Genomic DNA, 26,012 nt, shown 5'->3' on the forward strand with positions numbered 1-26,012 from the left:
GCATAAAACGACTAAAGCGGACTCTGTAAGAGAGTGTTTATGATAGTTTAAATACATTTTTGAGGCACCCTTCCAGAGCAAATAAGAAAGCGTTACACCAGGCCAACCAGGCAAAAAGTGAGCTGTATTATACTAGGTGTGAGGTTGCAAACCCATGCCTACATGCAGAAAGGTTACGAGGAAAGCAATTTTACAGGGAGGTTCCTTGCATGGCAGGGATGTGAGCAGGCTGCTATTAACACAATTCATGCTCTGAAATGCCCGGTTTCTGGGGTAAGATGTACAGAACAAAGTAAAGTGGGGGAAAATATGTTAGAGCATTGTAAGTGAATATATAGTCAGAATCAAGTGGTATATCCGGTAGCATTGGAGGAATTTTTAACAGGACTGACTATCCCTACTTTATCCAAGGAAGATACGGAAAATATTTCCCTTCCTTTTACCAAAGATGAACTGGTAGAAGTGGTTAAAAGCCTCCCAAATGGGAAGGTTGGTGGACCTGATGGCCTCCCGACGGAATTTCTAAAATTCTTTCTCGAAGTATTGGCAGATTATTTTTTATTGGTAGCTAATACAATGCTGAAGGAGGCTGCTATTACGACATCGTTCCATGCAGGAAATTCGGTCAGCTTCTTTAACAAAAGGTAAAGATGGGAAGATTCAAACATGTACCACCCAATTACTGTTCTAAACTCCGATTATAAAATAGTCACGAAGCTTCTGACTAATCGGTTTAATCGGATAGCAGCCAAGTTAATTCATCATGACAAGAATGGTTTTATTGCTGGCCATCAGTTGGCAACAAATACACATTATCTAGCTGAGGCACTGGGCTATTTTTCTGTTAATAGCACTCCTGCTGTAATCCTTTTACTGGATGCAGAAAATGCCTTCGACCTCCTGCTCTGGGAAACACTATTTGACATCTTAGCCAAGTTTGGGTTGCCTTCCCAGATCAGTGGGTTGGTGCATAGGATATATCAGAATGCTGAAGCCAATATTATAATAAATGCCACAGAGGTGGGTAAATTACAAGTTTGTTGAGGGACTCAGCCGGGCTGCCCCCTCTGGCCAATTTTGTTTCATTTTTTGTAGAGCCGTTAGCGATCGCAATAAGGAAGAATACCGAGATTCGGCCTCTCATTATGCAGATGGAGAAGATTAAATTAAATGCTGACAATATTATGCTAAATCTCAACAGTATCAAAAGCTCACAGGGAAAAGCCTTTGAGATATTCTTGCAGTCTGAGCAAGTGGGAGGGGGGGGGCTATAAAATCAACAAGAAAAAAACTGATACGGATGCAGCTCAGATAGATTATTACCTGAAATTGTGCCTTGTGTAAACGCTCAGCCCGCAAGATATTTAGGGATCATATATTCTTCAAAGATTGAAGAGCTATATGATCTTCATTTTGCACCTTTCCTTTTTAAAGTACAAGCTAAGTTTGCACGCTGGAGATCGCTTCCTTTAGCTATTTTAGGGAGGGCTGCTCTCATCAAAATGTCGATTCTGCCAATTATTTAACTTTTTGTTCTCAGGTATCCCATGTGTTTTAACCTCATCCTTTTTTAGTAAAGTGGAATCTACTTTTACATCTTTCATTTGACAAAATAAAGCTCCTCAAGTAGCACTAAGCACTTTCTATGAGGAATTGGAGAAGGGCAGTTTGGCACTTCCCAATGTCAAAGATTATTATTTTGCATATTTTGCACAGTGTATGTCCAGATTTAATACAAAGGCACAACATGGTATCTTTTTCAGCATGATTTTTTTAACTTGATTTTTAAGGAGCATGGCATCCGTGATATGATAAAATTAACAAAATCACCAAAGATTTTTTTGCTATAAGAGTCTAAGGTGGTTTTTCAGGAAACGGGTGAATCTCTATAGGAGATACGCTATTGCTTACATCAATGCTTCCACTCCTATGTCAGAATTGGTGGAGAAGTCCAGCATTCGGTTGGATCTCGATGTACTAAAAAAATGGGAGAGTGTCGGATTTAGTAAGGTTGTAGACTTTCTGTCCCGCTATAGGTGAAAGAGTCTGTCGGAAACTGAAAAAGTTTTGGAAGGCGATTTCCTGCTCCTGGACTCCTACAGAGGAATGTTCAACCTATTTAGTAAACGTAAAAGTGACCAGATCTGGGAAAGCCAGAAAGTGGCAATGGAACTGGTGGAATCCGAAGACTTTGAGCGAGTGGGAGAATGGAAAAGGATGCTCGCAGAACTAAGGGTCCCGGATCTCTGTTTAAAAGTAGTAAGAAATGGGAAAAGTATGAAGGGTTAGAATTAACAAAAAAAATGTGGGAGGAAATTAATATACTGAATTTTGATGTCCTAAGAGGAGCCAACTGGTGGAGAATGCTCAATAAAAAAATATATTTTTTAAAATCACTAATTGTACTCTACCTTTTGGAGGCCGTTCTTTTAGGAGAATGCACTGTGGTGATTTTTTCATTTCTGGGCATTCCTGAATAATAGTTAAAAGTGCAGAACACTTGCTTATGTTCAACATAACTCATTTCGACGTTCCAGGCACTTGTATCCGTATATGCACATGGTATTACAATAGGACAAGCCTAGCTAAAAGGGAGCGGAGCCCTGTACATTGTCAAAGACATGCATTAAGTCAATGCTGAATAGTGGATGGTTAATGTGGTAACGTGTGGTAATTTTCCAGACAAGTATAAAGATAATCTATTACAAAGCCAATTCTGGTTATTTATCAGGTGTTTTGCTGAAGATGCGCGCCATCTCATACAACATGGGTAATTGCCTTGGTCAAGCTTGTGCAAACATTTTGATCTATAATAAAATGTTAATTTCACAATCATACTTCACCTAAGCAAGTGAACTGGTTAATTCACAGGTCAACAAATAAGAGTTGATTCTGGTTAAATTATAAACATATACGTTCCATAGCACTGGCCCTTGTATTTAGTTATACAAAACCTTAATCAGGTTTCTTCATAACATTTCAGAACAAAATGGTCTGTGTTAACAGAAGTACACTACATTTATAGCGTGACAGAGGCAAGGTCAAAATTAAATTGAGGAGAGTTTGAGGTTCATAGGAGATTGAGGCCAGACTGAGTTGAAATTGAGAAGAGATGGAGGTGATTTTGAGGCGATGATGAGGGTGGAGGTGAGTTAGAGGTGCGGTGATGTGGAGTTAAGATAAGGTGATGAAGGCTGAGATTGAGGTGAGATTTGAGTGACAACAGGAGAGGTCGGTGTGAGATTTAAGTTACATTTTATGAGGGGCTAAGATGTGAATGAGGGTGAAGTTGAGGCAAAGATGTGGTGAATAGAGGGTGAGTTTGAAGTGAGTGTAAGGTTGTGTGAAGGTGAACCTGAAGTGAAGTTTAGGTGAAGATAAAGTAGGGGTTGAGGTGAGGATGAGATTGACGCAGGGATGTGGTTGAGATCATTGTGAGGTAGGATCAAGGATCACTGATCCATCAAGTGCAGTAATCCCCCACGGCTAGTGGAGCGAAACATCCAGGGAGGAGGTTGCATCAGGAACGGACCTGCGGTGCTGCTTCACTTTCCTCAGTCGACTTGCACATTCATGGCAAGCATTGATTTACCCTTTATAACTAACCTGAGAAAGAAACCGAATGTCTTATAGGGACAACCATACCTCTGCAACTTGTAGGAGCCCAGAGCGCACATTTCCTGCCACAAACTCATCCTTCTGCAATGGAAAAGCTGTTTTGCCCTGCAGCTAGATCGCAGGGCAAAGGTACATTGCAGTAAGATGTTCGCACTCAACGTCTATATTTGAACAGGCAGCTAGATCGCAGGGCAAAGGTACATTGCAGTAAGATGTTCGCACTCAACGTCTATATTTGAACACAACTTGTGAGTGACAGGAAATGGAGCCTGACTGATGTTGTCAAAGGTTTTGCCTCGTGTTGAGCAAGCAACGTGGATGAACGTTTTACACCTAAGCAGTGTAATTTTCAAGCAATTCCGAAACGAGTGGTAAGGTATATTCAGGGGTTAGGAGTCAAGAAAAACTGTTTTCAGTCCGCTTTTATTCTGGTAAACAAGGCCAGACTGGCAGGACCTGTCATTGGGCATTTCCCTGAGAGGCTGGAAGGGTGGGGGGCGTTTTTGTATCTGGGGGCGATTTTGTAGCAATGCAGCAGTTTTAAAATCACTGCAGAATTCCTTGTATAGCTTGCAGTTTTCAGGCAACAATAACAGTTCCAAGATAATTCTGGGGATTAATGAACCTGCCGGAGAGGGATGGAGTTTTGTCTAGTGACAGTTTGACTCTCGGGTAGTACAGAGGGTTAATATGCCTGCTGCAAACAGTGTGTGCTATGCAGATCACAGAACAGTATTTCATGATCAGTGCTCAGTGTGATATCCCTTTTGTCACAGAGATCCTTTTGTTACTGCGCAGCTCTAAAGTTACTATCATGATCTAGCACAATGAGCTATGAACTGCCATCAAAGAGCTGCATGCAAGCTGCATAGTACAGGTTAGAAAGATATGCTTTTTCCCAGTCTTTGATTATCCTAATTTTACTAAAAAGGTTTTTTTTGGGGTAGAAATAAATTATAATTAGTAAAGTCAGTCTTAATGACTGTGTTACATTCTCAATCTTGAGTTTTTGCTTCCTTAGAACAAGCACTCGTAAAAAATGCCTATAGTTGTGGATGTCATGTGAGCCCTGCACCTTGTAGTCCCCTTTGTCCTATGTAACATTTTCTATACACACGTATGATTCATTGTCTCTGTATGTGTGCAATGTAAAGTACTCCAACACTCTACGCTGGTAAGAGAGGCACAATAAAACAAATGAAATATATGTGTGAGAGGGGCTATGGAGAGATGAGAGGCACTGTGGAGAGAGAATCATTCAAGAGCCCTAGTAAAGATTACCTTATTGTGTTGCACTGTAAGATCATCATTTACTATGCTTTAAAAAATAATACATTTGAATATACTGTATAATGAAAAATGGGTGGTAGAATGCACTGCTTAGCAATTTTTTCCCAAATTTTCTTCAGGGGGAAACTCCCCCGAAACCCCATTGTAGTTGTCAGACTTGCTCGCTATGGACCCTATGGGGCTGGTCTGACAAAATTTGCCCAGGCTGCTTTGGGTTCCCAGTCCAGCCCTGGTGGTAAATATTTGGGACTTGAGTGCCTTTGGGTACCTATCCTCTTCCAGTGCTCTGTCTTTTCTGTAAGAGCTTAGTGTGCTTCACAAACACAGCAACATAAGAGCTACTGAGGGCAGGCATGCAGATTGTGCACTCTGTCTCAGCAGGCAGAGGTCAGTGAAAAGTCCCACCTCGAAGAGTCCTCTCTAAGGGAATGCGTCTCTTTCCAACCTGCAAATGTATTAATCTGTGCACTGCTAAACATATGGTATGCTTTCATCACTGCTAAGGACACTCTTTATAGGTCTGACGTATAGACAGCACTGTGCTTCTTCAGACTCATGTAGTCAACCAAATTCATAAATAAAGAAAACATATATGGAGGGGCTCATCCATTGGTTTCCTCAACTGTCACTCAAATGTTAGTTCCGCTCTCCAGAATAGTCACACAGTGAGCCAGCCCAGTCCAGCAACTGGCTTTATTGCATTGTGAGTGACAGCATTTGTTCTGCTCAAATGTGCAAGTGCCCAAAAACGTAGTGCATGTCAGTGCCAATATTTTACGTTGACATTTTATTTATTTATTTATTTATCCATTTTATGTTTGCTTTTTTACATTTTTTATGTTTAATCTGTTTTCAGGCTACAGTATATCACAGCTAATAGTACATTTTCTTCTCATCAACAAGCATCTTATTTTCCAGTGATGTGCATTTAAACTAAGTGTTTCCCAATGCTTAATTTGTAAAAGAATGAGTGGCGGTGCCCAAAACTCTACTCATAGCCCACGGCCAGTGTACTGAAACGTTGGCAGGTATACCACGGCTGCGCAGTCCTGTGCCTCTTTAATTCACTACCAGACACTCACTTCGCCTTTATTTCACTCTTGCAGGTTCTGGCTTTCCCCTTATGTGACGGTTTTCCGTTTTCTCTTTCTCGTCTTTCTGCTTTGTGTGTCTTTTCCTCTCTTGCTTTCAGTCTGATGCGTACAAATAAGTGCCGGTCCCAAAAAAAAGAATGCGGGTGGCACCCACCACCAACCACTGGCTCAAATTAAGCACTGGTGTTTCCGCACCTGTTCAAAGTAAACCTGCCTTCCAGTGAGCACCTTTTAAGTGCAAATAAAAATGTATGAAATGGTTATTAATAAAAATCAGTAGGTATTGCAAACACATGGTCTCCACATTTAGTACTAAATGTGTGGATGTGGGTTTATGAAAATAGCAGCTAAAAATAACATATAATCGGGCCACATTTATTTGTACTGCCATGGCGTGCGAGTGTATATATAATGTCCTATTTATAACCATTGTTGCTTTGAGGAAGAACCATGACTCACAAGAAACTGTGGGGGTCATTCTGACCCTGGCGGTAATTACCGCCAGGGCGGAGGTTGGCGGTAGCACCGCCAACAGGCTGGCGGTGCTCCGCCGGGCATTCTGACCGCGGCGGTACAGCCGCGGCCAGAAGCGGAAAGCCGGCGGTGTACCGCCGACTTTCCGCTGCGCATGGGAATCCGCCATGGCGGCGCAGCTTGCTGCGCCACCATGGGGATTCTGACACCCCATACCGCCATCCTGTTCCTGGCGGTATGGGGTGTCGAGGGGCCCCCGTAAGAGGGCCCCACAAAGATTTTCACTGTCTGCTGTGCAGACAGTGAAAATCGCGACGGGTGCCACTGCACCCGTCGCACCCCTTCAACTCCGCCGGATCAATTCTGAGCCGGCTTCCTTGTTGATGGGGCTTTCCCGCTGGGCCGGCCGGCGGTCTTCTGGCGGTCACCCGCCGGCCCCGCGGAAAAGCCAGAATGACCGCCGCGGTCTTTTGACCGCGGAGCGGTCTTTCGGCGGGAACCGCTGGGCGGGCGGCGACCACCGACCGCCGCGGTCAGAATCACCCCCTGTGTGTCATGATGCCATTTCACGCCTGTCTGCCATATAAACAAAAAAAAATAAGTGAAATAGCAGAGTGTTTTACTTTTCAACTTCGTGCACTCCTGTGTCAAACAAGAGTGCCAAGGTTTCAGGATGCTAGAGGTTTGACTCAAAAACAACTCTCCAATCTGCTCTCTACAAAGCGGGGGAGAGGAAAGAGATTTTGCTCACGCACTATTTTTCAGAGAGGTTTTGTGCAAGCTGGACTTATGCTGAACCTTACCTCTGGTGGAAAGGTTTTACTCAGAAGTACTGGCCTAAATGGGTTCCTACAGCTGTGTCTGCCAATGTCATTTCTTTGTTGTGCACATCACTTGATTGACTTACGTCCTCCTGTTTTATTTACTTTATTATTTATTGGATGTATGGTTCTCCCACCGATGTATCCTTTACTGCCTTTTGTCTCTTGCTGCTTTGTGGTCTTTACCTCTCCTATCCAAGGGACTTCCTTTTACTTTACTGGACTGCACTATATCATGGTATATAATGGCTTGTATTGTGGCATTATTTCGTTGTTTGTCTCGCTTTAAAAAAAACATTAAATAAAGTTATAAAAAAAGAAAGGTTTTACTCAGAGGTGTGTCAGATGCTATGACAGGCAAATATACAATGCTAGCAGGGGACCAACATGTCCCGCGTCTGCACTGCAGACCTGTAAGTCCCGTGCATTAAATGTATCAGTGATGGATTGCTGGATGGTATTGTCACCGCTAAAATAAGGGTGGAAGTACATGTTTTGCCTTGACATGTACAGTTCCCCTAAGGCCTGTAGTTATCAATGCACTCCTGTGGGTGGCGGGGCACCGAAAGCCTGCTGAAACGTGGCACATGGACGCCATTGAATATCAGTACAGTAGGTGGATGTCCACTTGTTAATGATGCACAAATGGCCAGGAGCAGAAGCCTGTCTGTGGTCTCTGGCTAGCTGTTCCCCGCCAACCAGGTCCCTATGATCAGTTGTGACTTGGAGGCTCAGAACCTACACCTACACTGTGAAGACTGCATTTCTGTGCCACACAAACAGCAGACCCAGCTTCGCGGTGCCAGCCCATGCTTCCAGTCTTGGGCTTTCATTTTGTAAATTTTTGTCCTCTGGTCTGGTACTTATGGTCCAGTTGCTTCCACTGCCAATCACTTGTTTACTAAGGTTCAAGCGGTAAGCACCAACATCCTCAAGATATTTCCTAAAAAGTCAGAATAGGTGTTATCGCACGCAATAAATTCTCAACCACACGATGCTGGAATTCATCAGGTACGATGAATTGCACCTAAAATTCCGACAAACTCATAATCAATGCTTTAATGAAGCCCAGAGCTGAAATCACTTAGTCCAAGCGACATGGGGCTGTGTGATCACCACATATGCGTCAAAGCCCCTTATCAGGGAGATTTCCTGTGGTTGTCTCATCTCACTTTTCAAACTTTTGGTTTAGGCCAGGTCTGGGACAAGGCCCACGCTGCTTCCGGTACCTCCAGTAGTAGGCAGTAAATTGCCAGGATAAGCAGCTATTCCAGACTAAAAGCCAGGAAAGCGGGAAAGGGTGGCAAAATGTCACTTCTCCTACGATGTTAGTCTAGTATGTCAGTTGACGTGCCTCTGCTGGTTGAGTTCCACTTGAATTTTTATCAAAATCACCGAAGAGGCTGAGTCCTGTTACAAAGTGATGCAGGGGAATGATTTCTGTCTCAAACGTCTTTGTGTTGTGTGTTTCTTTCAGACTATGTCGTTTGACCTCCACCAGCGCCTATCGGACAACGACAGCACTGCATCGTCTGTGAGTACGCACGCACTATTAGCCATACTGGCGCCTGATTCCGCGAGGTCCCTGCGGCCGCTCTGTTTCTAAGTGTCCACGCTGGTCCTCTCCCACACAGGCCTCACAGATGACACCATTCACAGACACGCGTAGTTGTTTTTGCACCTCCTTATAAGTTGACATTCACATGTAAAGACAGAAAGTCAAACCGGACATTGTCACTTTCTTTTTTTTCTATCTTGAAAATACAATTGACTTTCCTTGGTATCATTCATTCCTCTTATGAGCATAATCAGCTTTGACACATTTGGTATTGCCCTCTTCAATTTTGTAAGAAATGTTTTTTTCTCGTTTTTTTTTTTTTTTGGGAACAATCTACACCTAGTATGAAATGCTATCTTTTGCATTCCATTCTTTCATTCCTCCCATGAAAAGGGTGTACTCAGAATAGATTCTGCTAGTGCAATCTGCTTTCATAGTTTACATGTTCCACTTAAAATTATTGTCTCATTAGTCCTAGAAGATAACCCTGGTTATTATTTTGTTTTTTACTTTTGTTTCTATGCAGCATGCTTATTTTTTGATCGTCTTTCGACGTTTTTATGTGTTTTTGGCACAAAGTTATTTTATGCTCCTCTCTGTGGGGTACATTACACTAAAACCGACTGATTTATTGCATGGGTACTCGCAAAAAATTTTCAGGGGCCGCCAAGTGTGGTCTTTGGTGTGCCCGAGAGAGACGCATTGAAGCCACCAAGGTGGAGTGGGGCTTTGTGAGGGAGGGGTTAAGGTGGGCGCTTTCACTAGCTTGAGAGATTCAAGTGTAAAAAGAAAGTAACTTTATTACTGAATTTGAAGGAAACAGAATTTCACATTATGATAACTGAATATTTATGATCAGTCCTGGCTTCCCCATTTGACCAAATTGTGTGTTCCTAGATAATTGTATAATTTCACTTTGCCTCCTTATTCTTCATGATCACATATATGAGCAGCTTGAAATACATGAGTTCAGGACATGTGCTGAACAAAACCTTCCCTTGTGTTTGATTTACTAAACTATAATGTTGTCCATGCAAAATGACAACCCAGACCACCCAGAAGGTTCTGTGTGACAACTGACTTGCCGCTTAGTTCACTCTTGACATTCTTGTTAGGGTGGGAGGAGGCACGAATGTTTCTATGTTCATTTTTTAACACTAAGGCCCTGATTTATGCTTTTTTTTTTTTAGCTGCATTAGCGTCATTTTTTGATGCAAAATCTGCTCAAACTTACAAAATACTATTGTATTTTGTAAGTTTGCGCTGCTTTTGCATCAAAAAATGGCGTTAATGCGGTGCAAAAAAAGTGTCAGTCAGGGCATAACATTTTAAAAATACTTCTCAATTCACTGATACAATCTGATGTATTAAGGTGAAAGGGTGTCTGCATGTTAATGAAATACACTTCAGGAATTTTGAGGAGACTATCATATTTTTACACATTTGTTACAAAATGTATTTCCATTTTTTTTGCGTTCCTAACGTTAAGTGGCCAGGACATCTAATTTGCTTCTTCTCTTTTCTTCAGTTAGATTACATAAACAGTTGCCATTTATTTAACATCTCTCTAAATGTTACTGCTCGATCAAGTAAACAGCAGCCCAGTGAAGTCGTTCTGTTGGGGGCCGCATGAGGCCCCCAGGCCGTACTTTGAGTGTCACTGATTTATTGAATATTGTAGTCTTAATTGAGTAAAGGGCTGAATGCTGTAAATGTGGATACATGTCCAAAAGCTTCCCAAAATCCTGTGAGAGAGATTTAATATTGTGCTACAGTTAGTGTAAGTATATTAGCTGTGAAATAACAGTGTGGTGGATGTATTATTTGTTTAGATAGGATAGCTTGGAATGATGTTCTGATGGAGAAATAATATTTTTAGTATTAGAGTCCGTCGCTGACCAATAAGAAGCTCCTTAGGATAAAAGAATACAATACTGCTGTTCTAAGGCAAAACCACTGCCCTAGTTTTTCAAAGCTTAATGCGGCCCTTCATCTTTGACAAAATTAACATATATTTTCCAAAATATTAAGCAAATATCAATTAGAAAGTGAAGAAACTGTCCTCTGAGGACCCACACATGACAGAACAAATGGCAGTTGGTGACCCAAGAACACCCCTTACATTCTCCTGCCTCCCATTGGTTTGCAGAGACCCGAGAGAGACTTGGGTGACTGCGTAACATCGTCCACCATTACACCATTTTACTGAGGAATATGGAGACCCGTACAAGGTGGTGGAAGACAAGGTAACTGGGGGTTTCCCTTCGTGACATCACAGTACTGAAAAATAACTTCTATTTTTCACTTGTGTGATGTAATTGCAAATCAATAATGGGATTTCCATTTTAGTTTATAGTTAGAGTTTTAGTTATTCGCTACAATGGATTCCAATAGAGGTCATTCATAACAGTTTCATCTCTTTATAGAGATCTTCATGCTGGATGCCTCAGGAATGTAACGAGAGATCATACCACAGTAACGGTGGTATCCAACTAGGTGGTGCTTGTTTTTTTTCGATCTTGGAAAGATGAATAGACGTGACGGCCCTGTCAGGACTCAAATCTTGGCTTCGGGTGCACCTAGAACTCTGCAGCAGCTGGTTAACATTGTTAAATAGACTGCTATTTCCTTGCCTTCGTACAACAAGTCTGGGAAGTTACTAGCAAAATCAAGTCTGAGAAGTCTGGCTAGTCTGGGAAGTGCCTAACAAAAAAACATCCAACAATAGGTTACCTAGTCCCATAATGGGGTTAGAGAGCCATAGCAAATCATTATTCGGAAGGGGTGTGTTTAGGGCGTCCCTTCTAAATATTAATTTGTTAAGATATGTTTCAATGTTTTATAAACAAAATCCACTGCAAAAAGTTGAAATTGTACAAATATCCCAAAGACGGTAACCCATTTACAGGTGAGAAGGGATCTCCTTTGTACCCCTTTCCCTTTGTGAATGTTACAGAAAGTTTGTAGGATAGTCCATTTGACCTTTGTCAACTCTCAAAACAAAAAAATACATTTTCTTGCAACTAGTTTTCCATTGAGAGAAACAGCTGCATTTGAAAAAAATAATGAGTATTTAAAATACGATCGAGACATGGTGGTCTGCTGACCCCAACAGGCTACCATCCCTCTGATGGGATCCAATCGTATTGAGCCACAATTTGCAACCAACTTCATGAATATTGATGGGGTACATCAGATTGCACCCCACTTTGATTCAGAATTTGGGGAAAAACTTACTAATACATAGGGTGGCTTGTGAAATTCATTTTAATTCACAAAAAGACAGTGCGTAATTTATTATCACTTTTTGCGAATGGAAATGTCATAATTCAGTCCTCTATGCTTAGAGTGGGAGTGGAGTTGTAGAAAGCAGGCTTTACTTTAAACTGGTGCACTCTTTGACATTGTTTCTATTTTGATTTTTCATTTCTTTATAAAGAACAAATATTAAGTTATGTTAACGGCCTATTTTTTGCGCCCTCTGCTGTTACCTCTGTGTTAAGGAGCTGTGGGTTAAGCATTAATTTAAAAAAAATCAGGTTATTATCAGTAGAATTAAAAATACACTTTGACTTCACTTTAATAGACTTGTCTTCCTGGGCCAAACAAGCTCTTAAAAACGAATAAATGGAATCCTATGTGACATATTTATGTTACATTTTCTTTTGCGTAATTGGCTGTAGAGCCAGCACTCAATATATATTTTGTATCTATTTAATTATTGGTCTAAAAGCAAAGTATAATGTAATCTAGAACATATATGCTTAAATACTATCCAGCAGTCCATGATTTCAAAGACTTTGCATTTACACAAAGAATTGGATAGCGCATCTCAATATGCATAAACGACTAAATATTATTTGGGTTGTTGAACGACTGACCTATGGAAGTGGGCAGTATATGTGAAATCATTGTAATACTTTTTGGATAGTGTGGTACATTTAGGCCTCAGTTTTCTCTTTCATGTATAAAAATATATTTTGCTCCTACTCAGCATCAGATCTGCGTTGGTGTCACTTTTCACTCTTTGAAAAATTTCCTGCACTGTTGAGCAACCTGTGATTTGTTTTTTGGAAATCACATCTGCAAACTGGTGTTTAGCATTTCAAAACTTTTGAGTACAAATGTGTCACTTTTTCATATTGCACTTCAAGCTTATATACCAAGTTTATAGATTCAAAATGCTGATTTTTTTAATTCGCAGTGCATTTTGTGATTGCTTAAGGATTTGCAATCTGCTTTGCACTTCTAACTAGTTAGATGTGTTTGTCACCCTAGTAAACGTCAGTGCACAAAGCCCATAAAAAGACCATTTACAGGGGAGGTGGAAAGCCTTGCAACAAAAGCTGCTTGCTTTACTTACCCATTTCAGGCTCACTACATATGTTTAGAAATATAGCACCAACCACTTCAAACGATAAAGAAAAAAAGCAACAATATTACATGCAAAACAACACCAGCCAAAGCATAAACACGGGTGTATTCTTAAAAAATGTCTCATTTCAAAAAGTATTAAAAATGGCAAAATGGGAGTGTCAAAACCACTGTAATGGGGGATGCAGGGGCTAATGGGCGAACTGTGGTGGTTTAGGCCATTTACTCCTCATGTCCCAGGGTCGACCTACTATGGATCCTGAGCAACTGGGCCAAGAATCCCTTCTGCACTTGACTCTCAGTGGTAGATGTGGATGACCAGTCAAAGGCTCCCTCAGGGGGGCGTGTAGATACAGGTTAGGGATTACTACTCATAATTCAAAGTACACTCAGCAATGTCAATAAATCAGTGTCCAGTCAAATACTTGTAATGTGGCTGGGGTTATTTTCCATTCGCTGGTGACTGCATTGAGACAGTGCTCACTAGTAGGCCTTACCAAAGCGATCACTCTGAATCTTAGGAAACAAGTGAATGTGTCTATGGTGCTTCAGCACCTTAAGAAGTGATACCCCCCGGGTACAGCAGGCCCATATCCAGTCTTTCGTGCTGCAGCAGCAAGGAAGCATTCGGCATTTCAATAGGTGTCCTGTCCACGGGCACTTGCAATGCTTCAGTCCTGCTCAGTCCATTTGGTCTGCAAGCGGGACGTGCACCAGCACCTGCCAGGCGCAGGATCTCCGTGTAAAGTGCAGCTGGCTCCAGGTTCTCCTGGCTTCTACTGGCACAGTAAGTCTACTGCTCCGCAGTGGGGAGCGTTGCTCGTGGTACCTCCAATTGGGTCCCAGCGATGTTTTCTCAATGTCCGCAAGAGTCCACAGAACAGGTCAGGGCAGGTCTCTGTGCTTATTTCCAACCACAAGGTTGCAGCTTCAGTTCTACAGATGATGGCCCAAACTTCTTAGTACATGTTACCAGCAGCCCCTCTTGGCATACGGGTTTGCCTTAGTACACACTGGGAAGGCATCGGACTTCACTGCGCAGTCACCAATACCATGGTGGCTCCTTCTGGTATATGGGATAAGCCGCTAATGCCTGCACATGTCTTGCCACTTAGTCAACACCAATTCCTTCCATGGTGGACCCTCCTGGCATTCAGGGTCACAGCAACGAGGTGGTACAGGTTTCACACTTCCTGCATGGCATTAAATTCACAGCTACGTTCACAGCATACCTCCTCTGGCATACGAGGCAATGACCCGTTCAGTGCGCAGACATCTCCTCACATCTTGCACCAGGAGTCCTCTTGGAAAGGCTTTGCACATGAATGTGATTAGAGTTCTCACCTGGATATCATACTTAATGATATGATATGTGCATTGAAAGGTTAATGTTTTGCTCCCAACCCCACTCTTTATGATTCCCTTATCAGCCCACCTCCTTGTTCAGGCTCCTTCCTTGTGACCACTCACTGAATCAAAGAACACCCGTTGAAGAGTACTGGGGAAGTCTCTCCCATCAACAGTGTGTCCCATCCAGCTCCCAGGAATGCGGCAATACACAAATCTGCCTGGGTGGATTCCTCTACTTCACATGTCTTCACCAAGCAGGCATGGGCTTCCCAAAATGCAACCCAGGGTCCCATAGGTATGTACCATTGCAGGTGCACTTGCGCTCAGTGTATGGACACAGCACACACACTATTCAGTACTGTTACCTCCATGCATTGTGCCCTTACAGATACACATACATTCAGCACACACATTCACTCTTCACACTGTTCAGTACTTTAGTCTTTCTTTGTTGTGTCATGGGTTGCTACATGCAAACACACACTGCTAGTACACACATTATTGAAGCAGGCACTGCACCACACTTAACCGTTCATGTATTATACTTTTCACAAGCACACACACACACACACTCAGCACATGCGCATGCACTCCATAGCTTTACATATCTCACATAATATATCCCTCGCAGATAAACATACACTTGGTACATGCACTCACCATGCACGTACTGCACAGCACTGCTGAATCCATATACTGTACCCTACCCAGGCACACACATAACCAGTGCAGAGTCACCACTCCTGCACTGCGCAGCACTTTACCTCTAGCTAATGTAGGCCATTTTGAGTTAAGGACACAGCAGCAGAATGTTTAAAAAGGTGAGTGAGCCTGTAGGCTTTATTCCAGTGACAAAAGTTAAAAAGGATCTGTTCACTCCTACTGACCACTACATGGTATGCTGCCACCACTGCAACCTGTGCTGCTTAAGTCCTTGTGATGGCAGTAGTATTCCACAACTATGAGCGTAGTGCTTTGGGTGCCCTACCCAGTCCAACAAGGCCATCATCTGTGAGACAGGCCTATGTCATGGCATATACGCAAGACACATGTCTGTCTATGACAAAGAAAATCAGCATTAAGCATCCAGACAATAGTACAGTTGGACCCGCAGGGCAGGAGTACTCATCCATTGCCACGCAGAGGGCTTTTCCCCCAGCAGGGGATCAAGATATTTAATATATGAAAAAGGAGATTTAAAAGAATAATAGTATCTCACATTTCATTGGGCAAAAAGTGAGTTATCTACCAAGAAATATAACAGGATAAAAGGACAACATGGTTACTCAAGTCAAAGAGCAATGTCTAATAATACAACACAGCAGCACTACACACACAAACCCCACCCACCTCCAATGCCATAAAGGCACATGAATTGCCTTTGGGCTTTGACAGCTTTGTTTTGTTCTGTCATAGTTTTTGCAAAGCCTTATTTTTGGGGAAGCTGCCGGCCTTCATCAATCTAAAAAACTCATTGGATAAAAGAAAAAAATAGTGTTTTGGCCTCGAAAAAGTACATATTGCCATAGTAGTCCCTAGCAGCACATTGTGTGTGCATGTGCTTCTTATGTTGGTATAGCATGCCATAACTCACAGTCAAGTGAGCGAAAGATATGTGGGAACCATTGCCCCAATATGTATGCTGGACTGAATGGAAGAAAAATGTGAATGACAAAACGACAGACTAATGGGTAAAATCTGGCTGAAAAATCCTATAGCTAACTTTATTATGCACATAATTTTAGTAAAATAATCAGATCTTGGCTAACATCAGACCTTAAAGAGCCAATAAGTCTGGCGTTGGTTGCCATAACTCACAGTCAAGTGAGCGAAAGATATGTGGGAACCATTGCCCCAAGATGTATGCTGGACTGAATGGAAGAAAAATGTGAATGACAAAACGACAGACTAATGGGTAAAATCTGGCTGAAAAACCCTATAGCTAACTTTATTATGCACATAATTTTAGTAAAATAATCAGATCTTGGCTAACATCAGACCTTAAAGAGCCAATAAGTCTGGCGTTGGCTGCCAGCCTCATGCCTTAGCTAAAGCTTTTTTGTAATGAAACTATGAATCTTTATTACAAATAGTTAAAGAGGTTTGAAAAGCTAGGCAAGCATAGAGGCTTGCGAAGAAAAATATGAGGGTGTATGAATAGATAGATAGATAAAGAGCGATAGATGGACAGAGGGGCACCTAGATAGGTAGACAGACAGGGAGAAAGAGACACAAACGATCAGACAGACAGGTAGTTAGGCATCAATAGACAGAAAGGGTTGCATAGATACATAGATAGATAGATAGATAGATAGATAGATAGATAGATAGATAGATAGATAGGGAAATTGGAACAAAAGGCACAAATTCAATTAGTAATATAATACTTAAATGTCTATGTATAAGCATAACATATAAGAGCACTGAAAGCAAACTAGAAAGTCATACAAATAGGACATATTGGCTATAATGGTTTGTAAGTATAACTGTAGTTCTCAATTAAAATTAAGGCTTCCGGTTTTATGGCATTTTTATTTTTTTACATTTCCGTCTGTATTTATCCATATTCATTTTTTGCTAATTTTATCTGCATCTATCCATGTTTATTTTGGGTTTTGTAAAGAAATTAAGCTGGAACGAGTATATTTCTGTATTCATTTAACTGAAAAAATGTGCACCTATGTCTGAACGTCTGACAGGTTTCAGTGATAGAAGTGCACTTAAATGATAAAATATGCTCTTATAAGAAAACATTCCCAAGGTTATGCATACTTACTGCTGTTTAAGACTCTTTACTAAAATTCCTTAATTTATTTTAACCCTCTTACCCGTCAATCCTCACAGCTATTGGCCTGGCGATCATGACTGACTGCATTCAGAAACAGTAAAAAAACAACCCAATTTCCGTTTTTATCACCATTTAATAACAAATAGAGACAGGAAAATAAATGGTTTTCTGTCTGTATTTATCTGTAAAAATCCGTAAAAATGAAAAACAAAGAGCCTTAATTAATATATACCAGCATGACGTACACAACTGAAGTTATGTACTTCATTGCTTGCATACCAAAGACGAAAGCTTTATAAAGGACAGTTTCAAATGGGCACAATCAGATATGCTTTGAAATAGTAGCAGTCAGATAAATAAAGGCCACTTCAATAGGAGTTTACACAAGTATTAGCATGAGTCAGGAACTAATAAACCTGGGATGTGCCCTGTCCACGAAGAGCTAGTAGAAAGAGTCCTGCCATCACATCAGGCTCTAAACACAAAGGCAACAAAGGCAACCCTAAAGTAATAATAAAGTAAAAACAATAATACTGGCATTGAATAAAACTACCTTGTGTGCGGATATGCATCTTGTGAAAGAGCAAAATGTTGCAACTCAAAGTGAAGTTAGCCGGTGGCTGAAAAATGATGGCCCATTGACCCATTCTGTACGCTGTAGTAGGTGGAAGCAAAGTGTGAATGACACAACACCAGACTAATGGAAGAAGAGAGGTAACTGAAAACCCCTTAAGTAAATATATTTTACATATCATTTAGGAAAATCAAAAGGTCTTGGCTAACAAGTCAAACAAGCACTGGCAAAGCCAATAGGTCTCGCCTATGATGGAGCTATTGGCTTTGCCAATGTGTTTTAGCCATATTGTAATCCAGCGTGGCTACAGTTCAGCATGGCTAAAATTTAGTGACATAGAGGAGATTGGCCTGGAGTGTTATAGAGTGGAATGGCAAAGAGTAGAGTGGCAGAGAGTGTTGTGTAATGGAATGGCATAATGAGGAGCTGTGTAGAGTGGCATACGCTGGAGTGGCATAGAGTAGAGTGGACAAGTGTAGAATGCATTAACATAGAGTTTTGCAGAGTATAGTGGCATAGAGTGCAGTGGCATTGAGTAAAGTGGCACTTAATTCAGTGGCGTACAATGCAGTTTCATAGAATGCAGTGGCACAGAATGGAGTGGCACTGAGTGGAGTAGCATAGAGTGGCGTACAATAGAGTGGCACAGAGTAGAGTGTTATAGAGTGGAGTGCATAGAGTTGAGTGATGCATAGTGGCACAGAGAAGTCACAGCTCGCGGTGTTAAAGGGGGCGGGTGGCACACGTGGGGGAGCAGGGGGTGGTGGGGGAGAAAATATTAATACAATAAAAAAAATAAAAAAACGTACATGAAAGCCGCGGCGCCGCTTCCCGCTCCTCTGCTGGCTGCAGGCAGGCACAGGCTCCCAGTCTGCCCTGTGGCCAATCCTGACGCTGCTCAGAGCAGCATCAGGATTGGCTGGGAGTGCCAAGCCAGGGCCTTCCCAGGCAGACTGGGAGCCTGTGCAGGCTCTCTTGCTGGGCTGGAAAGAGCCCTGTGCGCATGTGTGTTTGGCCTGCCCGAGACGGCCGGCCAAACACACATGCTCTCTAAGAGAGAGTGCTGAGCACTCCCCCTCACACTCGTCACCCCGTGGCCCCACCCCTTTACAAGGAAACGATAATAAACCCAGTTTATTATCGTTTCCTTATAAAGGTTTTGCTGCTGGCGGGGGAAGGAGGGGCAATGCTCCTCCACCCCCATTGAGGAGCCACCCCGGCACAGAGTAGATTCGAGTGACACAGAGTGTATTCACATACAGTGCAAAGTAGAGTTGAGTGGCATAGAGTGCAGTGGCATAGAGTGCTGCAGAGTAGTGTTGTGTAGAGTGGTGCAGAATAGAGTATAGTGCCGCAAACTGCAGTGGCGTAGAATGGAGTATCATAGAGTGGAGTAGTGCAGAGTAGAGTGGTGTAGAGTTCAGTGGCAAAGAGTGTAGTGTTGCAGAGTAGAGTGTCAGGGTGCAGTGGTGTGGAGTATAGTGGTGTAAACATCAGTGGCATAGAATACAGTGATGCAGAGTAGAGTACAGTGGCATAGAGTACAGTAACAGAGTGCAGTTGTGTAGAGTTCTTTGGTGTAGAGTACAGTAATTAAGAACAGAATGGCATAGAATGCAGTGGTGTACAGTGAGGTAGTGCAGAGCAGAGTGGTGTAGAGTTCAGTGGCAGAGAGTGCAGTGTTGCAGAGTAGAGTGTGAGAGTGCAGTGGTGTGAAATAGAGTGGCGTAGAGAGCATTGGTGTAGAGTACAGTGATACAGAGTAGAGTGCAGTTGCATTGAGTGCAATGTCAGAGTGCAGTTGTGTAGATTTCTTTGGTGTTGAGTGCAGTGATTAAGGGTAGAGTAACGTAGAGTTCAGTGGCATACAGTGGAGCAGAGCAGAGTAGAGTGGCATTGAGTGCAGTGTCCTAGAGTAGATTTCTTCAGATTAGACTGAAGTGGCATAGATGGGAGCGGTGCAGGATGGAGTGCAGTTGCGTAGGATAGCATAGATCACAATGGTCGCAGAGTGTAGTGGCATAGAGAGCAGTGGTGCAGAATAGATAGGAGTGGAATACAGTGCATTGATCTAGAGTGCAGTGGCATAGAGATGAGTTACAGTATAAAGTGCATTGGTGCAGAGTGTATTGGAATAGAGTACAGTGGTGTAGAGTGCAGTGTTGCAGAGTAGCATAAAGTACAGTGGGGTAGAGTGGAGTTGTGCAGAGTAATTTGGTATGGCCTCGATTTGAGTGGTGTAGAGTGCAGTGGCGAAGAGTGCATTGGCATAGAGTAGAGTAGTACAGCGTAGAGTAGAGAGACATAGCATGAAGTGGCATAGTGTGCAGTAGGAAAGAATGGAGAGGGGCAGAGTGCAGTGTCATGGAGTGGCATAGAGTGGTGCAGAGTAGACTGAAGAGGTATAGAGTGGAGTATTCATAATGTAGTAGCACACTGCCATCACAGACAACACATTTTTTTATTGAAGTGACCACTACATCTGCACAGTTATACAGTTTTACTAATAAAACTATACAGCCCACAGATTAAAATGTTTGGAAATTACATCAGTTAGTGTAATGATTCGTTTTGATCACATTAAAGTATTTGTTTCCAAGAACCTTCAGAAATAACAAAAATATGCTTCATTTGTGTTCCTAATTCTGATATATTCTGAAATACTTACACAGTTCATTTAAAAGTTGTTGTGTGCTAGAGAAAATGCTTTCATATCCTCAGTATCCAACACGATTGTCATATAAATCCTCACTTTGAAGCCAGAGAAAGAAAAGTAAACAAGCACCCTCAGAAGACAGCGCCTCACAATTGACCTTAGTCTTTGAAAGCACAGCTTCAGGTGTGTGTGTGGGGTGCTACACCCCGTAGTAAATGAATCTTTTGATAAATAGTTAGGTACAGAAGCTTTCAGTCAAGTATGATGAGTTATCTACTGGATTTCACCAGGATTTTTACATACATTTGGACAAAAACGCACACACACTCTCTCTCTCAGTTTTTAAAGTCATCAAAAATATTGGTAATTTTACAAACTATTGTATTTTACCTCAATTAGGACCCCTACCAATTCGCATTCCTCTCTCTTTCCACTTGGCCTCATGTATCTCCCATGCACCCTGCTTGTTGTATAATGTATTTAAACATTATATTGCCAGCCTGATTGTCTGAAAATCTGAAGCTCGCCCCCCCAATCTTACTTACTGACCAAGCTTACGCCCCTCTGCACAGCAACTGCGATGAGATAAGTATAAGATTTTCAGGCCTTTCTACAGAAAGGAAACACTTGGAAGGATACTGTAAATAAGGTTTGGGCAAGCTAAGGTACGAACTGAAGCTGAACAGCCTAAAACAAATAAAGCGAGCAAATGGAATAAAACAAAATGTGAGTTACAAACCAAAAAGCCAATGGTAAGCAACGGGCAGAATGCATTCCTTAAGTTACCTTTCTCAATGATCTCAAGATGTATTTAGCACACCAGATACTTGCACTGCATGGCAACCTAGACAAGAATTTGCAATGCAATGGGTCTTACATTTTCCCGAGTTAGAGCTATTAGCATTGTAAATTCCGAACTGAACTTTTTTTGCCACTTAAATTGAAAATGAAAAGTAAAACATTTGACGTAAGTGAGCTGTTTCAAAGTGCCATGGCCACCATGAGCGTGAGTGCGAAGGAGAGATGCAAAAAGAAAAAGAAGATTGCTTGCAGTCAACTTTATTGGCAATCATCAATTATCCATGTAACGGGGTCGTTATCCAAGGTGGGAACAGAACCGCCCCCAGGAGGGACAAACGTAAAGCATTTACCAATAATAACAAAGGATTCTCGAAAGGCAAGCCCACGAACGAGTGAAAGTGATGGGCCTTCTGTGGGTGTGGTTAAAAGCCTACAATACTTACAACATGTCAAAGCGCTTGCACACTCGACCTAAAAAGGATGCTCCACCAAACGGAGGGTGATCAGGCAAGAAGGCTGAGCTCTATTGCTATAGTGTAACTTTAACCCTTTAGAGTCTTTGAACCTTTGAAGAGTATGTAGCATTTGATGCAACACTGCATTTCTCATTCTCTCTTTGCAGGCCTCATGAATACGTATTGTCAGATTGTAAAACATATTTTCTTGATTCATTAAAATGTGATGGCTCAGTTGTATATGTGAATATGATGTAAACTATTTGCCTTAGCTACTTTCATTAAAAAATAAATACCAATTTTACTAAATCCCATTTTTTCAATTTTAGGCTTACATCCAACTCACTTTCATAACATACCTTCAAATGAATGTGATCTTCATGATAAATCTTCTTTTCTACAAAAATTGCAGTTTCATGGTGATAAGGGTAGCCCTTAAGCCCTTAAATCTTGTGGAGCGGATGCCAAGATGATAAGGCTCAAAAAGACCTCCTGTGCCAGAGCATAAGGTAGAGTAGGGTCACACAGACACTCAACCTGGGGTGGAGAGAGGGCACCTGGCAAAATAATTTGAGGTCACTTAATACTAGAACATGAACTGAACTGGAGTGGGGTCACCTGGTGACTCAAAGTAAGATTGAGAGAGGTCACACTTGGCGCCAAACAGTGGGATCAACTGGCAACAGAACGTGAGGTGGAGTGAGATTACCTGGCACCAGGACCTGAGATGGAGAAGGCTCATGAAGCAAGAGAATACAAGTTCGAGTGGGGTCACATAGCAACTGAACAAGAGCTGGATAGGGGTCACCTTGCCCCCAAACATGAGGTGGAGTTGGGGACACCTAACACCCCATCATGAGTTGGAGCTGGTTCACCTTATACCACAATGTGAGCAGGAGAAGGGCTACCTCGCAACAACTTGAAGTGGAGTGGGGCCCCCTATCAACAGAACATGAGGTGTGACCATGACCAGAGTGTGAGATATGCAGAGGGGTGCGCTAAAAAGAAAATGCATCCCCTACCAGAGGCGCCTGATACAAGTAAAATAGTTGGTGCACGCTCCACTGCTTCAAGAGCAAGTCTCAGCATCGCTGCACTTCCTAAGATGGAGGATGCGTGCTAATGAACCGCTTGGCACCTGCCAGCATCGCCCCAGGCCTGCATTAACCGACCACACATGAGCAACCTAGTCTAGCCTTATTGCTTTATAATGATTATATCTTAAGCACGCAATGTGAGGGTGAATACTAAGAGGGCACCTCATTAGGGAAAATGATTTGTGTCTTCCTTCAGGATACCACGCTGAGTGACACCCCCTTTGAGGCATTTGTTGTTAAATGAATTAATTTCTGAGAGGTGAGAACACTTCATGGCGCGGGATGCATAGCTCAGGGTGCTGCACATTGAGCGGTGATAGAGAGAACGGAGCTTGGATTCATGTTCTGTGATAGCTACCGAGGGGGGGAGATGATGGTAGCGGAACAACAAGCCGTGGAATCCACCAAACTAGACAAGGTGTTGTTTTGACAGCCAGGCTACTAAGATTCTTGTAAGTTATCGCAGATATCAAGAGAGCAGAAGCATTGAGTCTCCTCATCAGCAAAACGATGTCAGAAATTGAACAAACTGTTACATTACCTCACTCTAGCAAAAATGTTGACAAAATACCAGTAGACATTAATTTGTGGCCGGCGTGTTTTGATTTTTTTACTTTTCTTGCAAAATGTCCTCCATATAGATGAATCGGGTAGTTTCCAAGTTATGTGTGTTGAGGGTGGAGGACAAACTTGAGGGCAAATAAATACATTAAAAAAAAATTCAAACTTTGTTGCGAGTTTGTGTGGTTCTTAGAAGGATGTATGCTCTGTAGGGCCGGCCTTTTAATGATATATTACTAATTTCTGTCAGGTTTTATATATTAGAGTAAACAAGCCCCCAAGGGTCGTCAGAGTGCCTCACAAAAAATACAGGAATTTTGCATTCTTTGTGGCGCAGTAAGAACAAAGAAGAGCTGACCAGCAACCACTCAAGGAATACATGTGGGGCCAGGTGTGGGGCTCAGCAACACACAGTGTAATAGAGAGGAAACTGGCACAACTAATCTGCAGTGGCTTAACCCCTATCGCTGCCAGAACACAAGGGCTGGCTAGGGCAGGATTCATAACAGTCTGGCTAGGAAATTTGGCCCAACAGAGCATAGCGCAACACAGAGGAAACTGGTATGAATGATCTACATGGACAAACGTGCCAGTAATGTTTACCTGGCTGCACCAGTACAGCAGGCACTGAACGGAGAAAAAAAGAAATGCAGGAACAGGTCAGTAGTGTGTATTTGGCTGCACAGGTATATCTACCACTAACCCAGGTGAACAAGCAGAGCAGCAATGTGTCAGTAGTGTGGACCTCGCTGCACCAGTACAGAAGACACGTGTCACTAGTGTGCATCTGGCTGCACCAGTACAGTAGAAACACATCTGTAGTGTGCATCTGGCCGCACCAGTACAGCCGGAACGCGTCAGTAGTGCGCATCCAGCTGCGCCAGTACAGAAGGAACATGTCAGTAGTGTGTATTTGGCTGTACAGGTATATCTGCCACTAACCCAAGTGAACAAGCAGAGTAGGAACATGTCAGTAGTGTACAACTGGCTGCACCAGTACAGCAGGGAACGTGTCAGTAGTGTGCATCTGGCTGCACCAGTACAGCAGGAACATGTCAGTAGTGTACACCTCGCTGCACCAGTACATCAGGAGCGTGTCAGTAGTGCGCATCTGGCTGCACCAGTACAGCAGGAGAGTGTCAGTAGAGTGCACCTGGCTGCACCATTACAGCTGGAACGTGTCAGTAGTGTGCATCTGGCTGAACCAGTAGAGCAGGAGCATGTCAGCAGTGCGCACCAGTACAGCAGGAGCGTGTCAGTAGTGTGCACCTGGCTGACCATTACAGCAGGAGTGTGTCAGTGGTGTGCACAATTACAGCAGGAGTGTGTCAGTAGTGTGCACCTGGCTGAACCAGTACAGTAGGAGCGTGTCAGTAATGCACACCTGGCTGCTCCAGTACAGTAGGAACACAGTAGTGTGCACCTGGCTGCACCAGTACAGTAGGAAAACAGTAGTGTGCACCTGGCTGCACCAGTACAGCAGGAACGTGTCAGTAGTGTGCATCTGGTTGCACCAGTACAGAAGGAGCATGTCAGTAGTGTGCATCTGGTTGCACCAGTACAGAAGGAGCATGTCAGTAGTGCGCATCTGGCTGCACCAGTACAGCAGGAGAGTGTCAGTAGTGCACATCTGGCTGCACCAGTACAGCAGGAACATGTCAGTAGTGCACATCTGGCTGCACCATTACAGCTGGAGCGTGTCAGTAGTGTGCACCTGGCTGCACAGTACAGCGGGAGCGTGTCAGTAGTGCGCACCAGTACAGCAGGAGTGCGTCAGTAGTGTGCACCTGGCTGCACCAGTACAGCAGGACCGTGTCAGTAGTGTGCATCTGGCTGCACCTGTAGAGCAGGACCGTGTCAGTAGTGCACATCTGGCTGCACCAGTACAGCAGGAGCATCTCAGTAGTTTGCACCTGGCTGCACCAGTACAGTAGGAACACAGTAGTGTGCACCTGGTTGCACCGGTACAGCAGGAGAATCTCAGTAGTGTGCACCTGGCTGCACCAGTGCAGCAGGAGCATGTCAGTAGTGCGCATCTGGCTGCACCAGTACAGCAGGAGCATGTCAGTAGTGCACATCTGGCTGCATCAGTAGAGCAGGAACGCATCAGTAGTGTGCACCTGGAAGCACCAGTATCGCAGGAGCATGTCAGTAGTGTGCATCTGACTGCACCAGTGCAGCAGGAACAGGTCAGTAGTGTGTATTTGGCTGTATGGGTATATCTGCCACTAACCCAAGTGAACAAGCAGAGCAGGAACATGTAAGTAGTGTACACCTGGCTGCACCAATACAGCAGGAACACAGTAGTGTGCATCTGGTTGCACCAGTACAGCAGGAGCGTGTCAGTAGTGCGCATCTGGCTGCACCAGTACAGCAGGAGAGTGTCAGTAGTGCGCACCAGTACAGCAGGAGCGCGTCAGTAGTGTGCACCTGGCTGCACCAGTACAGCACGAGCGTGTCAGGAGAGTGCACTTGGCTGCACCATTACAGCTGGAGCGTGT

At 43.0% G+C, this 26,012-nt stretch overlaps 1 protein-coding gene across 1 annotated transcript in view; it reads left to right on the forward strand.

Annotated features, from left to right (window-relative positions):
- NECAB2 (N-terminal EF-hand calcium binding protein 2) overlaps positions 1-26,012 on the forward strand; it is a 1,008,614-nt gene that overhangs the window by 855,212 nt on the left and 127,390 nt on the right. Inside the window, exon 9 of the mRNA XM_069215706.1 lies at positions 8,775-8,831. Coding sequence (XP_069071807.1) covers positions 8,775-8,831 — 57 coding nt within the window. The remainder of the gene's footprint in view (positions 1-8,774; positions 8,832-26,012) is intronic.

Source organism: Pleurodeles waltl, chromosome 12 (assembly GCF_031143425.1).
Source record: "Pleurodeles waltl isolate 20211129_DDA chromosome 12, aPleWal1.hap1.20221129, whole genome shotgun sequence".
NCBI classification, from domain to species: Eukaryota; Metazoa; Chordata; class Amphibia; order Caudata; family Salamandridae; genus Pleurodeles; species Pleurodeles waltl.